The following is a 16891-nucleotide window of genomic DNA, read 5'->3' as shown; positions in this document are numbered from 1 at the left end:
CCTAGTTCAATCTCGTTACCGGCAAGTCTCTTTACTCGTTCTGTAATACAAGATCTCGTGGCCAACTCTTTACTCACATTGCTTGCAAGCTTGTTGTGATGTTGTATTACCGAGTGGGCCCTGAGATACCTCTCCGTCATAAGGAGTGAAAAAAACCAGCCTTGATTCATGCCAACTCAACAGACACCCTCGGAGATACCTGTAGAGCATCTTTATAGTCATCCAGTTATATTGTGACGTTTGATACACACAAGGTACTCCTCCGGTGTCAGTGAGTTGCATGATCTCATGGTCGTAGGAACATATACTTGACATGCAGAAAACGATAGCAATAAACTTGATACGATCATATGCAACGTTCATAGTTTGGGTCTTGTCCATAACATCATTCTCCTAATGATGTGATCCCGTTATCAAATGACAACTCATGTCTATGGTTAAGAAACCATAGCCATCTTTGATCAATGAGCTAGTCCGGTAGAGGCTCACTAGGGACACGTTGTTGTCTATGTATCCACACATATATTTGAGTTTCCGATCAATATAATTCTAGTATGGATAATAAACGATTATCATGAATAGGAAAATATAATAATAACTACTTTATTATTGCCTCTAGGACATATTTCCAACACCCCCCACCCCCACCACCACACACAAACGAACACACACCTTCTCTGTTAGGTCGTTTGTTAGGATAGTGTAGGACCGATTTGCGCCATTGTTGGTCACGCCATCAATGTCATCTAGGTTATGGATGAACGGACGAAGCTAGTAGTTCATGCAGCAGCACTGATAGCGGTGATTCAGGCCTGGATCATTTTGGTTCAGAAGAGAGTTGTTTGTCATTGTGACAAGCCTATCATCTGGTATGGTCCAATATTAATCCGGGATCAGGAGAACCCATGCACGCATGCCGAACCATCATCCCTTGACGCATCGCATTCTCCAATGACACCTAAGCAACATGTGAACCACGACACACACTAGTAGAAAAAGAGGCTTCCATACGCCCCCATTAGTCCCCAAAATAATCGAACCGCGACCAAAGGGGTCTTCAGTCGCGGTTCGGGAGGAGACCCGCGACCAACTATCTGGGCCCAGCGCGCTCGACCGACAGCTGGCGGACGGGAGGGGCTTTAGTCCCGGTTGGCCTGGCCAACCGGGACTAAAGGTCCTCAGGCTGGCCCGAAGGCCTTTAGTCGCGGTTGGCCAGACCAACCGGGATTAAAGGTTAGACCTTTAGTCCCGGTTGGTCTGGCCAACCGCGACTAATGGCCCGAACCTTTAGTCGCGGTTGGCCAGACCAACCGGGACTAAAGGTGACCTTTAGTCCCGGTTGGTCTGGCCAACCGCGACTAAAGGGATTTGAGGCCTCATTTTCAAACTCTACCCCCCCCCCCCCCCGCCCCGGATCGCCTTTTCAGTTTTAGAAAAAACAAAAGAAAATGATGGAAATGTCAAAAAAATAAAATAAGTTTCTCATGTGATATGTGGTCTAGTTGTTGGGAAAATTAACAAATATGAATTTCGACTTTATTTGCAAAATCTCTCTGGAAATTCTTAAAATGGGCCTAACTTTTGCATACGAACTCGGATGAAAAAGTTTTTTATATGAAAATCATCTACTCAAAAAGTTACATCCGAATTTAACTGGGGGAACCTAGTTAAACATTTTCAAAATCCTCAAAAACCTAACAGAAAAAAGATACGGGGCTTTTAAGATCTGGAGAGGCAAAAAATTCAAAAAAATTCAAATTGTGGTCAAACTGTGGTCAAACTGTGGTCAAACAATGGTCAAACTAATTATTCTAGAATATTAGTGTTACTAAATAATTATTTCAGTTTTTTTTAAATTTTGGTCAAATCTGGTCAAACAGTGGTCAAACAATGGTCAAACTAATTATTCCAGAAATATTAGTGTTACTAAATAATTATTGTTTTTTAAAACAATAGTTTCAAACTCAAACAGTGAAATGTGTCACTTCATGCTCAAGCTAAATTCCTGAGGGTTAATAGAATTGACATCCTACTATTGTCAGGAAAACAACAAGTGCAGACTTGGCCTTTAGTCCCGGTTAGCCACGAGAACCGGGACTAAAGCCTTTAGTCGCGGTTCGTAAGAGGCACGACTAAAGGGGGGTCTTTAGTCGCGCATATTTAGTCCCGGTTGCACAGCCGGGACTAAAGGCCTTTGTGAACCGGGACTAAAGGCCTTTTTTCTACCAGTGACGTCCTATTAATGGTGTCAGGAACACCAAAAACCCCAGCATATTACACACGCTCGCACCCGCCGTAGCTCTCCTCCCTCCATTGCGCTCCCTGGATCGATTATCCCTCTCTCCGCCTGAGCATCACACTAAGGCTAGTCATAGTGGGGAGTAACTTATACTAGTGTCATGCATATGACATTAGTCTAAGTTACTATCTTCATAGTGCAAAGTAACGTAGTAGTAGTGTCATGGAGGACTTTATTAATTAGTTTGTAGACTCATCTTGTCTTGGAAAGCGCTATGTTACAGTAACATATTCTGTTACCACTTCTCATTAACTACATGCCACATAAGCAAAAATTTATCGGAGTGCGCTATGTTACTTGCTAAGTTACTCCCACTATGACTAGCCTAACCATGGTCCGGCACCCTAACAAATACCCATTCCGCTTTGCCTCCTTGTTTGAGGCATTCGTAGCGGTGAACCACGGCGACGACACCCATAGGGCATCGGTGTTTATCAGGGCAACGTCGCGTGCGTTGGCCTACTGGCATAAGACATGCCACGTCATGTCCGATGCCGCTGAGCCTTGAGTGCCCTCTCCTCCGTCGTGCAAGTCCGCGCCGCACGAAGAATCGTCATCACGGGTAGCGGCGGCCCTGAGCTAAGAGCATCTCCAGCCGTGCCCCCAACGGCCCCCAGGCAATTTTTTCGCGCCGGCGTCGAAAAAACGGCCCAGTCGTGCCCTCAGGAGCCCGTTTTTCGCCCGCTTAGGCCGAAATCAGCGCCGGCGGACCCAGGCCGAACCCGGCGCGCTGGGGGCGCCCCCGAGTCAGCGAGACGTCCGCTTCGTCGCCCTCATCGCCTCGGTTCCCACAGGAATCAATGCCAAGGCTGTCGCGCTGCCGCCACCGGTCAGCCTTGCCTTGATTCCTCATCACGGGCGGCGCGGCAACGCCTCCCCTCCCGCCACGCGTACACACGGGCGCGGTTATATAAGCCGGTGGCCTCCCTCGCCTCTGGCCACACCAGCCCTAGCCGCCCATCGACCGCCACCGAGCTCTCCCTCTCCCGTGCGCAGCCGCCGACGCTTCTTCCCTCCCTCTCCCTCACTCCCAAGCCCGATGGCCGCGCGTTTCCCCGGCGACGTGGCGGTGGCCAACAGCTTCGGCCGCCGCTCGCTTTACGAGTGGGAGGCGTGGCTCCTATTCGAGGCGAACATCCCGGCGCCACCAGATATGCGCGTCGGGCCGACGGGGTGGAGACTCAGGAACGAGGGACTGCCCATTCCCCCAGTGCCCGAAGCCGAGGCACGCCCCGCCTTCTTCGCCGCCGAGATCGACCGCGTGCGAGCGTCCCTCATAGAGGAGCAGCTCGCCCTCCCCCAGTACGCCGCCGACAACCACGCGGCGTGGGCGGCGTACTTCGAGCGCCGCCAGGAGCAGAGGCTGGCGTCCACCAACGGGGCGCCAGTGGTGGGCGGCGTCAAGAACAGCGAGGGGCGCTGCGTGTGGTGGGGCGCCCCAGGCCGCACCCTCGACGGCGTGTTGTCGTAGCTCGAGGGCGGCAATGAACCTCCGCTAGCATACCCTGCCGCGGCGGCCGCCCCGGTCCACCGCCGGCGCGCCAGGCAATGGATGCCCAGGAGGTTCGGTTCCTCCTCGCACTCCTCCTCCCGTTCTTCTTCCCACTCCTCCGGCTCGCCGGCGTTGCTCGGCGTCAAGGCCGAGCCCGCCGCGGAGACGCCGCTCGGCCGGCGCACTCGCAGCGCCGACATCGTCATAAACGAGGGCGGTCGGCGCGCCTCCTCGTCGGCTCCTCCGCGCTTCGTCAAACCAAAGACGGAGCCAGGGCTCGCGGCCGTGAAAACGGAGCCGGGCCTCCCCGCCGTGAAGACGGAGCACCGTGACGTGGAGCTCGACGAGGCGGCGGCCCTGAAATGGGCGCACGACGACTGGCTGAAGATGGAGATGGACCGCCCGTGCGCCGTCCTGCAGCACTACGAACAGCGCCGCCGGGGCCGCGACGAAGGAGGTGTCGTCGTCCTCGACGACAGCGACGACGACGATGCGCCGCCACCGCCACCGGTCTGCCATGGCGACGCCGGGCAAGGGTCCAGCAAGGGCGGCCGTGTTAAGGAGGAGAAGGCCGACGACGGCGGCGGCGGCGAGGATGGCGGCGACGGCGGCGACTACGCCGCATTCAGCGACTTCTTCGCCCCGTAGTTGTAGTTTCGGCCTTTTTTTAGATAAATTTGCTATGTAAAATATCGAACATGTCTAATATATGTCAAGTTTGCAGAATTTAGCCGAACTTTGCCGAATGTTTTTATTAACTTAGACGGCGTCTGGGGACGGCCCTGGGTCGGTGACTGGAAACCCACTCGTCCCAGGCCGATCTTTTACGCCGGCTCGCCTACAAACGGCGATTTTACGCGTCCCCTGGGAGGCCAACGGCTGGAGATGCTCTAAACACTGGTGCCCCACACGGTACCAACGTTGACCCCAGCGCTCTGCATGTTCGTCGTCGAAACGACCTACCGCTGCCAGCCCCAGCACTTCCTATCGAGTCCCCGCCCATCCAAATGGGCCATGCTGTCGGTGGGGGCGAGCTGTTCTCAACGAAAATGTTATCAGACGACGCACCGACGCAGGAGTGGGGGCCGACCCCAGACTAAGATGGTGATTTTTGGGCCCTCATCTTAGGCGAGGCTACCATGAAGACTGGTCACAATGGTGAATACCCGTGGCCGTAGCCTAGCCGCACACACCAAAAGTTTGACGACTGGAAGGCAGATGCTAAGAGCATCTCCAACAGGCGTGCAACGCGCGGCACGCTAAAAAGATATTTATAACACCGAAATAGTCAGTTTTTACGCGCTACAGAGCATTGGCTCCAGCGGCCGCTGCAAAAAATTTCACGTGCATCGCTCCAGCAAACACTGCAAAAAACGGCACGCACTCCCAAGCACAAACCACATTTTCCAAGCAAAACCAAGAAGATCAAACACATAAAATAAATCAACAATAAATAGTTTAAATTTATTACAACTCAAACAAATAGTTTATCTTCCAATACAACAAATAGTTTAACAATACAAAAACGTACAACATCGAAGATACAAATCATCATGCTTTTTGTCGGTCATTCCATGCCCACCACTCCTCAATTAGATCCTTCTGAAGATCATCATGCGTTTCGGCACGTCGAATGGCATGGTAGGAAGCAACAAATCAGGCCACCCTCGCAGCCCTCCGCCGCACACGCACGGGATGTCTCAACAGCTCATACTGAGAGTAGTCTAAATCTTGGCCACGCTCATTCTCGATGATTATGTTATGCGTGATCACACAAGCGTGCATAATGTACCAAAGGATCTTTTGATTCCAAAGTCTAGCCGGTCCTCTCACAATAGCAAATTGGCTTGCAAAATCTCAAAAGCTCTCTCCACATCAATGGCTTCACAAATGTTTGTCAGTTTGGGTAGATGACATCCGCAAGATAGTAGCCATAGTTGTATGTATGGCCATTTGCTACAAACTACACCAGTGACAGATCACCATTTGCAATCTTATTCATGAGCGGTGACCGATTAACAACATTAATGTCATTCAAAGATCCAGGCATTCCAAAAAAAGCAAGCCAAATACAAGTCTCTTGATCGGCCACCGCTTCAAGGATTATAGCAAAACCTTTTTTCTGGCAGTGGAATTGTCCATGCCATGCCTTAGGACAGTTCTTTCAACTCCAATGCATGTAATCTATTGAGCCAAGAATACCTGGGAACCCGCAAGCTTTGTTCATCGCCAAAAGCCTTGCGGCGTCTTCAACATTGAGAGCTCTCAAATACTCCGGACCAAACACTTGCACAATTCCGACTGCGAAGCGCTTGACACACATGATGGCTTGACTGTGAACCATGGTCAAGTGGTCATCAACTTGATCAGCCGGAATACCGTATGCCAACATACGCAAAGCGGCTGTCACATTTTGAAAGGTGCTATGCCCGAGTTCTCCGGCGGCATTCCTCCTTTGCTTAAAAAACCAATCATGACTAGCCAGTTTCTCTGCAATGCGCCTGAACAACTCGGTGCTCATCCTAGAACGACGTTGGAAGTACGACTCCGGGTATACGGGATTATCCGTAAAATAGTGCATCATCAATCTGTTGGCATCGATCTTATCCCTTCAAATTTTCTGCGGACCCATAACCGAACCACCATGCTTCAACTTTTTATTGATGTGCATAGCTAGGATTATTCCAAGGTCCTCCTCTTCAATATCAAATTCTTCGTCGCAAGAATCATATGAAGAACTCATCTACAATATTGAATTTAAACTAGTCTATAAAAACTACAAACAACATGCACCAAATTCATGTATAAAATGTGAAGTTGAAGCAATACATACCTTGCAAGCGTTTTGTCGAACACCTTGTGGGCGCCGAGTGGCAGTGAGCGGCCGGGCGCTGTTCGTCGAAGGAATGGCGCGCTCGACGGGCGGCGACGACTAGAGGGAGGTAGAGGAAGCAGCGGCGGCGGGGATAGGCCGGGGAAGCACCGTCGGGTCGCCGGAGGAAATGGGGAGGTGCGGACGGCAGCGCCAGCGCTTGGATATGGAGGTTAGTGAAAGTCGCGGCGCGGGCGCTCGAGTGTGCAGCGCACGGGAGCGGGCGCACGAAATAAGCGGCGCGTGATGCCGTTTCGCTCCGCGCGCTGTTATGCCGCGCGCGTTTTTTGGGCCACCGCTGGAGCGCCAGGAACGGCTGCACGCGCGAAAAAAAAACCCGATTCTTTCAACACGGCGCTAATATCGCGCTTCTGTTGGAGATGCTCTAAACATGATTCCAAGGGGCGTCGATTGTCATAACCTTTGGATTTTTAGGTACCGCTTGCGTGGATGCATGTCATCGCCAGGTACATACCATTCGTTCGGCATACTTTTGAAGACATCGAAGGTGATCGTAACTCGACCAACCTTCGAAATATGTAATAAGAAGTAGCACCGCTACTTAATTAAGTATAGCATACGTTGATCAAAATTGTCATATGTGGTGTGCTTTCTAAAATACTAGTTGACCCGTTGCGCCAAATGGCGCAGAGACCCGCTAAAGTCATGTTGTCGATGAAAATAGTTTTATTTTGCAAGGACACATTCGATATTGGTAGCAGAAAGCTCATGTGTTAAATCATGCTATATTGAAAATATGTTTATCACGCTGACAGATCTAGTTTCAAAAAAAAAATTGACATGTATAGATCAGTTAAGGAAGCATTTTTAGTTGAAAATATGGTTATCACGCCGATAAATTTGAGCTTGAAAAAAAAGATATTTGTATAAGATGTATAGACCAGTTAAGGATGTATTTCAATTTTTTAGAAACTTTGTGCTTTAGAAACTACGCTCAACAAGAATTTAGATCTTAGTCACATTGGAAACCATATGCGTGTTTACAAAGACAAACGGTGCAGGCAATAAGGACTTTTAATAGAATCATCATCAGCTCTCACAATCTGGGTAAGTCTCTCTGCACCTACTCCAAACAGAAGGATAATAATAAATTGAGGCTAACCTATGTGGCTAAAGTAAAGTTAAAAGTAGCGAAACACACCATAATTCTTAAAAGGACCTATCCTGGGATGCATTTGACTGCGGTACCATCCTAAAAGTCCTTCCTGATGCTTCTTAGTTTCTTTCCTTAACTGATCCCCTTGTGTTTGAGTTTTCGTGCCACCTTCTCAACAGTAATAAGAGTTCCATTGAGAAGTTGATCTATGGGTTCAATACCCATCAACGTCAAGAGAAAAAGATCATGTGATGCATCTCAGCTGGTTGATTATTTCATCTCTGCTACTGTAAAACAAGTCTTCAGAAGGTTGTGGGAGCTCTAAACTTCACTGGAATAGCTGCAACAGAAAAGAATAAACCATACCATACTCAAGTTGACCAGTGAAAAGCTCGTTATAAAACAGAAACTTCAAAGGCCATATTAGGTAATATACTAATAGGATTTAGAAAACAATGGCCGGAAAAAGAAAATATTTCTCAGTACATAACAAACTAAGAAACACATTTCAACACTACAATGAAATTTGGGGCATATATATCATGTATGTCATCATCGTGCTTACAGTGGACCACATTTATTGTTTAAGAAATTGCAAGATGTTGCAAGCCAAACATATGGGCATAGCCATCTAGTGTTACCCACTGAGGAGAAACCTGACAGCTACTATGGGATAAATATGGGAGGGATGTTGGCGCACACGTTAAACTTTAAAAGAATTATGACTTCTAGTTCTAGTTATTAATTTTGCGGAACAATCATAAAAGCAAGGTTTAGATTAAGTTTCAGAATTTACACATAGCTTCAGAAACTTAACAACTTACAACAATTTGGACACAACAATTTGTAGATGGAGAATGGTGACAACAAACATATGGGAGCAACCAAAAGAAAGAGAACATCGTAAATAAAATAAAAATAAAAAAGGGTGCAAACATAAAAACAATTCAAAAAAAGTAACATGGATCCTATCTCAGATATTTGCCAAGGCAAACCATATTTCAATACCCAAAAGATACCAACATTGAACATTTGCTACTATATTTAGATTTATCGTGCCTAACCAACATGGAACAAAAGCAAATTAACTAACCCATCACTGTCATTCAGACACTGACATCCTTGTTTTTCCTTGTTTGGGCTTTGAACCTTCAGATGAGAGGCTCAACTGATGTGTCCATACACAGTTCAATACTTATATGTATTGGTAGTGAGAAGATCAACTAAGTAAATTTGAAATCAATTATAAATCCAGCATAAAGCATGCTAAATTTGAAGTCAGATGGAATACAAAACCTATACATATGCACATGAAACCATACAAATTTCACTAAAGATGAGCCAAATAACTGAATCTATATGTTCTATTCTACAAAAACAAACATACGATAAGGTGAGGTAAGATCCATATTTAACCATACTGGAAATGTTTGTAAAAGTAAAGGTTTGATTCGAATGAATGAGAATGTATAAAAGTTTTGATCCCGCCTTTTCTGTTGCTTCTATTTAGTACTCAAAACTTTGTGTGCATTTTTCACCCAAGGAGTAGAAAAGCGCACACACACACACACACTATATATAGGGTAACGCTATTCTAAGCGTGAGTGTAGAATAGCTTATTCTACACCCCCTAGTAACGCTATATACAAAATCTAGTAAAACGGTGTATAAAATGTAGTAATGTGCCCATGCGCTTGCAACGGATCCAAAGTAGAATAGTACTTGTTCACAAACTTGAGCGCACTAAAAATATACATAGTTCTGAAAGAAAACACTCTAGTTTTGATATACATATATGATATATCACTAAAAATATATTATGTTTCACTCAAAATATATTCCTCGGGATGTTTTGATGAGGTGAGAGAGGGATGTGGTTGGTTTCAAGATACTAAGGGGTTTTCTGCAAATTGGAGCAGAGAAGTGGGCTGTTGTTGCAAAAAGACCACAACTTACTTCACAGTCGTTAAATGCAGATCTAATGGTCAGAAATGACGGATGGCAGACACACCATCATCACCAGCTGAGTCTTTTATAGAAGTAGAGATATGGTTTGAATAGTACAGCAAGATAGCTATAGATTTTAATTGCACCTGCTGATCTTCTCATAGTCCAACTAAGAAGTACACTAACTAATTCTATGCTACCCCTTTTCCTAAATGCTGTTAATATATACATCCAGCTCCTATAACTCATATAATGATGGAAACCACCCACCTGCTGAATTAGTTTTAGCAGGCACGGTTATGACTCTCTTCATACTAACCCATGACAATGTGCTCTGAAATCATATAGAACTAACAACTCACCATCACAAGAAAAAAAATTACTGTTCTTTTCATATCACAATCGGATAAAAACAAAGGAGAACACAGAGCTTATATTCACAGCCAACCATAGTTTAGTGTCTGGTTGACGCCTAACACTCATAATATGGTGGGATATCACAGATTGGAAATTATAACCGACAAATCATCAGAAATAATATCGATATGGTATTTCTCAAAAGAATTAGAAAGTAAACAATAAGCGAGCCCTGATTATAACTGAGTGTGTGCCAAAGCTTTGTGAGGTTATGCCTGAACATCATGAGAAATGAGTGTGAGCAAGTACCAATAACTTATGCTTCTTATGATTTCTGAAGCTCATACTTCAGGTAGTCACCCTGTATGATTTGAACATCTGCCAAGAAAAGAAAATCATCACGGTTAGAGCCAAGCCAGTCCCGCTCGCATACTGTCCTTGCTTGCACAATAAATTTGATACACAGTTCTACCAGTAACTTGGCACAAAATACATTGTCGTGGTTGTGAGAACAGAACAAAACCAGAGCACATCTCTGCCGTATTAATGAACTGCCCCTTTTCTGCCTCATTTTCTGAACCTGAGAAACAACGACATAGAGCCAAAATCCCCAAATAATCACACAGGCAATGAGAATCTATTTTTATGCAGTGTGGTAGAAGTTCTTAAGGAGAGGAGGCTGCAGAAGATGGGGCATCATTGCCTGAGAAAAATAAAAAGAGGGGAGGAGACGCCTTGAAACGGGACGTGGAGTTTCTGCAACCGAGCTCAAATGAGCTCGGGTGAACAGTAAAATCAAAACTAAATATAAAAAATTCAAAAAAATCCAATTTTTTTGAGAGAAACATTGACAAAAGTTCTAAGTGCTTGCAAAAATTCAGTCATAAAATCACATTCCTAGAAGGCATGGCAAAAAAAAAAACAAAAACAGTACTCTGAAAAAGCTACTTTCAAAAGCATTTTGAAGCACTGAATTTGTTTTTTTTGCCACGCCTTACAGGAATGTGATTTCATGATGAATTTTTGCAGCCACTTAAAACTTTTGTCAATGTTTCTCTCAAAAAAATTGAAATTTTTTGAATTTTTTTCGATTTTACTGTTCACCGAGCTCAAATGAGCTCGGTAGCAGAAAGGCACTTTCGCTTGAAACGACCATAGATTGGAAGAGAGAGAGGGAGGGGGGATTTGCTGAAGCTCACCTCGGTGTGTCGACATCAGATGCGTTCGCCATTGCTCTACATGTGCGCATCCCCCGAAGCCGCGACCGTGGTCTTGCCCGCCGCTCCCGGTCAAGCCACCGCCGGGACGCCTGGGTCTCCTCTTTCAGATCCTATCCACCCCGACGAGACAGAACCTTACAGATGATCACATGAGGAAAAACAAAATAAGACACGGACGCATGGGGCCAGCCACCAGCCCGAGCCACACACACAGCCACGGATGACCCGGCCAACAAGAACATAAGTGGTTTGCTACCAACATTTGGCATTGCCAATGTTTGGCAAGCCAACATTTGGCAAAACTAGAAGTTGCCAATATTTGGCAACTTTTTGTGAAATTGTCAATGAAATTGGCAAGCAACTAATCTTTAACCAATATTTGGCAGTTGACAAAATTTGACATATCAATTTTTGGCATCAAATCAATTATGCTCTAAGAAACTGCATCGAGCCCATCGGTCAATGAAGTCCCAAACTGACTGCGCTGTGAAAACGTCCAACGCACATCCAACGGCCCAGGCAGCTTAGTTGACCAAAAGGAGCTACATATGACAGCCACGAACATCTCAAATCGCGGGAGCTTCCTGGGAGCAAGTTGCCCAGCCTCCTTAGGCCTTATACAATGCTAGGAGCTTACAAGGTGCTTACAAAAATAAATTGGATTTTGTTAAAGCACTGGTGCTTATTTGTATAGGAGGGACGCCTAATTAAGCGTTTCTTCCGTAGAAATAAGCACCGGTGCTTAAGAAAAGTCTGGTTTATTTCTTTAAGCACCTCTCCTAAGCACCTTGCATTGTACAAGGCCTTAGAGCAACTCCAACGGGGAGACCCATTTCGTCCGCCGCCATCCGTTTGGGTCGACGCGGACAAACGTGGAGGCCCAACGCGCCGACCCAAACCCAAAACGCGTCCGCGCCGACACATTTGCGGCCCAAATTTGCGCCCCAAATGCGTTGGCGCGGACGCGGAACAGACGACACGCGCGCCTTCTCGACGTCCGCCGCGGCCCCACCTGACGGTCGCCCAACTACCCGCCCCCTCGCCGGTCAGCTTAATTTATGACCTCGGGCCCACGCGTCAGCGACGGCGGTCGTCCTTTTTTAAGCCGACTGTGTGGCGAGGCCGTCCTCATCCACTTCCCGTCCCCATCTCGGCCACGCTCGCTCCCCCGTCGCCGGCAAGCAAACCCTAGCCACCCCAGCCACCCCAGCCGCCCAAATGGGGCTCTTCTCCAGCAGCAGCAGCAGCAAGTCGAAGGGCAAGGCCCCCGTCGTCCCCTTCCCCGCGGAGTTCACCCCGCCTCCGCTTGCGCCGGCTCGCCGGCCGCGGCAGCGGGTGAACTTGCCCGTGCACCAGGCGGAGTGGCACTGGCGCCACCGCGTGTCGCTGTCGTACCCCGACGTGACACTGCCGCACGACTGGCATCTGGATCCAGAAAGGATCCCAGTGCCAGCGGCGCCGCGGTCGGCTAGGGCGCATGCGGAGGAGGTGCGTCGCCGGCGGGCGCTCCTGACGCCGGAGCAGCGCCGCGTTGAGGCATACACCATCGACTCGCCCAACTGGGCGCGCTGGTTCGCCTTCGAGCACGAGGAGGCGAGGCGGCGCGGCGTGCGGGAGGTCGACCGCAGCGTGCCGCCGCCGCGGCTTGTCGTCAGGGAGGAAGACCAGGCGGCAGAGGACGCCTACCAGGTGGCCCTTGCGGCCGTCTACCGGGAGAGCGAGGAGGACGAGCGGCGCAGGGCGGAGGCGGCAGAAGAAGAGGAAGCTCGGTACGAGGCGGCCATGGCGCAGGCCCTTGCCCTCTCCGCGGCCGGCGATTGCGTGGTGCCGCCGGTGGCCTCGCTATCCCCTCCCCGACGCCTTGTCAAGGCTGACCCGAAGCCGGAGCCGGAGCCCATCGCACGCTTCTCCTGGACGGGAGTGGTGCGAGTGGGTGTCCGCGCCACCGGTTTGGCTGGGGGCGACCCGGCGCAGGAGGCGGCGTACCTTTAGATGTGGCGCCAGCAACGGCTGGCCGAGGAGCGCCGCGACGACGAGTACAAGGAGATGCTCGAGCGCGACCTCGAGGAGGAGGCCCGCGAGGCTGAGGAGGAGGCGCGCCAGGCGGCGGCACAGCCCCCCGCGCTGGCACTACCCCCGCCGGAACAGCTACCCCCGGACTACGTCGCCGCCGCATGGGCCACGGCGTTCCCCTGGGCCGGCCCTCCGCCGACGCTCATCGGCCTCACCGACCCCGAGGACGACGACGATGACGACGCCTAGGGTGCGCTGGGCAGTGCGCCGCCTCGTAGTTAGGTTGTTTTTTATTTCTTTTTAATGCTAATGTGGACGCGTGGACTCTCGCCGGCCTTCCTGACCGGCTTTAATGTTTAATTAAGTTATTTTCAGTTGAAATATGCATGCATAGTTTTTTTTTTGTCGGCGCCGTCAAAATGGATCGGGCACACGTTGGGCGCATATGCCGACCCAAACGCGGAAGCGGACGTCCGTGTCCGCCTGGCCGACCCAAACAGACAAAAGACGGACGAAATCGCCGTCCGTTTGGGTCGGCCCGTTGAAGTTGCTTTTATAGGTTTAAATATGTGACACAGAGCCTTCACGTAAGCTCCCAAACACTCATAGCCGCATGTCAACCACACATGCAACCAACCACCCTCAATGAACTAGCCTGTCGACGAAGGCCTGTTCGGAGGGACTCCGTTCCACAACTCTGCTCCTGGAGCAGGTGGAGCTGACTCGAACAGGATACCACATCCCCTCAGCATAATTAGTTTGATGCCAAAAGTTCGTATGTCAAATTTTGTCAACTGCCAAATATTGGCTAGAGATGTGTTGCTTGCCAATTTCATTGACAATTTTACAAAAAATTGCCAAATGTTGGTAACTTCTGGTTTTGCCAAATGTTGGCTTGCCAAACATTGGCAATGCCAAATGTTGGTAGCAAACCACTTATGTTCTAGTATATCACCAAACAAAATTTCATTCTCTTTTCCTAGGTGCCTCCTGTTCTGTTGGTTTGAGAACGCTAAAACAAATCATCGGAGGGCTGCACACCACATGTACCTATAAAAGCTACTCCCTCTGTCCCAAAATATAAGAATGTTTTTGACACTAGTGTAGTGTCAAAAACGTTCTTATATTATCGGAGGGAGTAGCGTTCTCCTCTTTTTGACACTAGTGTAGTATCATCGGAGGGAGTAGCTGCTTGATTGATCTTGCTTCGCAATAGTGCACACACGTGACGCACGTGCATGTGAAAGGGTAGCTTGCTGGATCGATCAAGTCTGCTCTCTCGGCGGAATGAACTCAAACAGAACGTGCCGCCAGTGGCTCCAGCAGGTGCATACAGATTACAGAACACTTCTCCTCGTCGCCTTGCCCATGTACCACCCGCGTTTAAATCGCTGGTGAGCCACCGACCGATGAGCCTGGCCTATCAGGTAAGCACAACCCTGTGGCCACACCTACTGTGTTATCCCATTAAATATGACACAGAAATATAGGGGCAGATTGGCTAGATGCTTGAGGGCAAAATTGTCATTTCATACACCATTAGCTCAAATATTGAACGCAAGTGTTATATTGGGAACAAAATTTAGGGTTTATGTTATATAGGGAAGAAATATTCTTTCGGTGTTAAATAAGGCATCCAATTTTAGGACAGTGTTAAATAAGGAATTCTCTCAATTTGTTTATCGGAAAACTTCTTGATCAACACAAGTCTGTTTGAAGATTCTTTTTTTTTTCATAAACGTGTTATGATACATAGGCTGGATGGGTGTTCTATATATTCCGTAACGTGTGCTTCGTTCTTCTTATGTCCAGGTCAGGGCAACAAACCGTCTGAGATTATTATACATGGTCCACCTGATTATGAACGAGATATTCGGCATCGTATTTGCTTTGCTGGCAAACCGACGGTGGTATGAAGGAAGAGCGGAATTGGGCATTGCTACAACTCTCATTGGTCTTGTGGTTTTCATTGTTCCCATGGTGGTTTGGATGCTGCTGCAACCCATGATTAAGAGAAACTACGCTGGTCTTGAGAACTACATGGGGACTGCCGCCGTGGTGGTGGATGTCTATGTGGCCTTACTTATGGTCAACATACAGTATATCATAACAGTTATCATCCCACTTATGATCTTTCTCTTCATTGGCGCACTTGCCTGGAAATCGAGTGAAACCGGGGCTTCTTGGTACGGCAGCAGCAAAGAGGTTCATGACGGAGACGGAGTGAACAGAACGAGAGCTTGGAAGCAGGAGAAGAATGAAGGGTGCAAGAACCTCATTGAACTTTTCAGTTCAAAGAGTAGCAACGGCGACAAATTGGCATGCTTTGAAGTTACCAACTACCTTTTGCAGCTATCACGGGTGACATGGACTCAATACAAGAGAGAGCAAGGTTGTACTCCTATTCTGTCTGATTTTCTTCTCTTCTTGGGTTCAGCGCTAGGTGCTCTTGGAGCGTTGCTAGCATCACCGCTGGCTGGATTTGATTCTCGTGCAGTATCAATACAGGTGCTGCCAGTGCTGCACAAGACCTGTACCGTGTTGCTCTTGGTAGCAGTTCACACACTGGCTGCGGAATGGCTAGGGGAGGACATGATCTTTGTTTGCTTACCAGAGCTTATTGCAGTGCTTGTATGGTTCAGTGTTTGTTTTGGCCAGGCAATGAGCGTCAGCAGTTCCGTGTCGCTGAAATCGCAAGTCATTATCGGCTCAGTTGTGGCTATGCTAGTATACCTGACCTCCTGGCAAGCAAATGACAGGAATATGCATGTGTCCTGTGTCATATGGGTGATTTGGATTTCTCTCTCTTCATCAGCATTATCTGGGTTCCATGCTTGGTTGCTGCTTGGCTGGCCTGGAAGCACCTCAAACTCAGAGTCGGACAAACTAATCCATCTGCTCAAAGTTGCCTCGACAGTTGGCTCTAGTGCAGCAGTCATATTGTGCGTCTCTCTGGTGTTTACTGATCCAAGTATTTTGCATGAGTCGGTATCTTCCTTTGAGCACAAAACCATCACTACAGTACTATCAGTTTTGTGCACATATTTGTTGTACTCCCTCCATCCCATAATAAATGTCTTAACTTTGTGCTAGCTCTAGTACAAAGTTGTACTAAGCTTGAGACAGTTATTTTGGGACGGAGGGAGTATATGTTAAGCTAATGATGTCCACGTCCTATGTCTTGACTTAGTGGTAGCGATATTGTAGCCATTACTGCACGACTTGTGCACACGATGTATTGCAACCGCTGTTAATCAGCCTATATGTATTACTGTCGCCCAAATCAATACAATACATTACAGTTTCAGTTAACATCCCCTTTTAGCAATGGGATCAGGCCTCTTTCTTACATGCCATGAACAACTTCACCCTTCACGGCGGCGGCGGCTGGATCGTTGACTCAGGTGCGTCCGCTCATATGTCTGCTAATCTGAATTTGCTGTCAAAGTTAACACCCACCAGTTCGATCCCACCCATAACTGTAGGCAATGGCTCTGTTATTCCTGTTACTCATATTGGCCAATCTCACATTAACTCTGCAAACCATTCTCTTGCTGTTAAAGACATCTTGTTG

The 16891-nt window shown here is 48.1% G+C and overlaps 1 protein-coding gene across 1 annotated transcript in view; it reads left to right on the top strand.

The window, feature by feature from the left end:
• LOC123050822 (uncharacterized) overlaps positions 1 to 16599 on the top strand; it is a 35398-nt gene extending 18799 nt beyond the window's left edge. Inside the window, exon 3 of the mRNA XM_044473552.1 lies at positions 15130 to 16599. Coding sequence (XP_044329487.1) covers positions 15163 to 16410 — 1248 coding nt within the window. The 5' untranslated portion in view covers positions 15130 to 15162 and the 3' untranslated portion in view covers positions 16411 to 16599. The remainder of the gene's footprint in view (positions 1 to 15129) is intronic.
• Positions 16600 to 16891: the final 292 nt, after the last annotated feature.

Source organism: Triticum aestivum, chromosome 2D (assembly GCF_018294505.1).
Source record: "Triticum aestivum cultivar Chinese Spring chromosome 2D, IWGSC CS RefSeq v2.1, whole genome shotgun sequence".
Taxonomy (NCBI): Eukaryota; Viridiplantae; Streptophyta; class Magnoliopsida; order Poales; family Poaceae; genus Triticum; species Triticum aestivum.
This window is presented reverse-complemented; position numbering and strand designations above follow the sequence as displayed.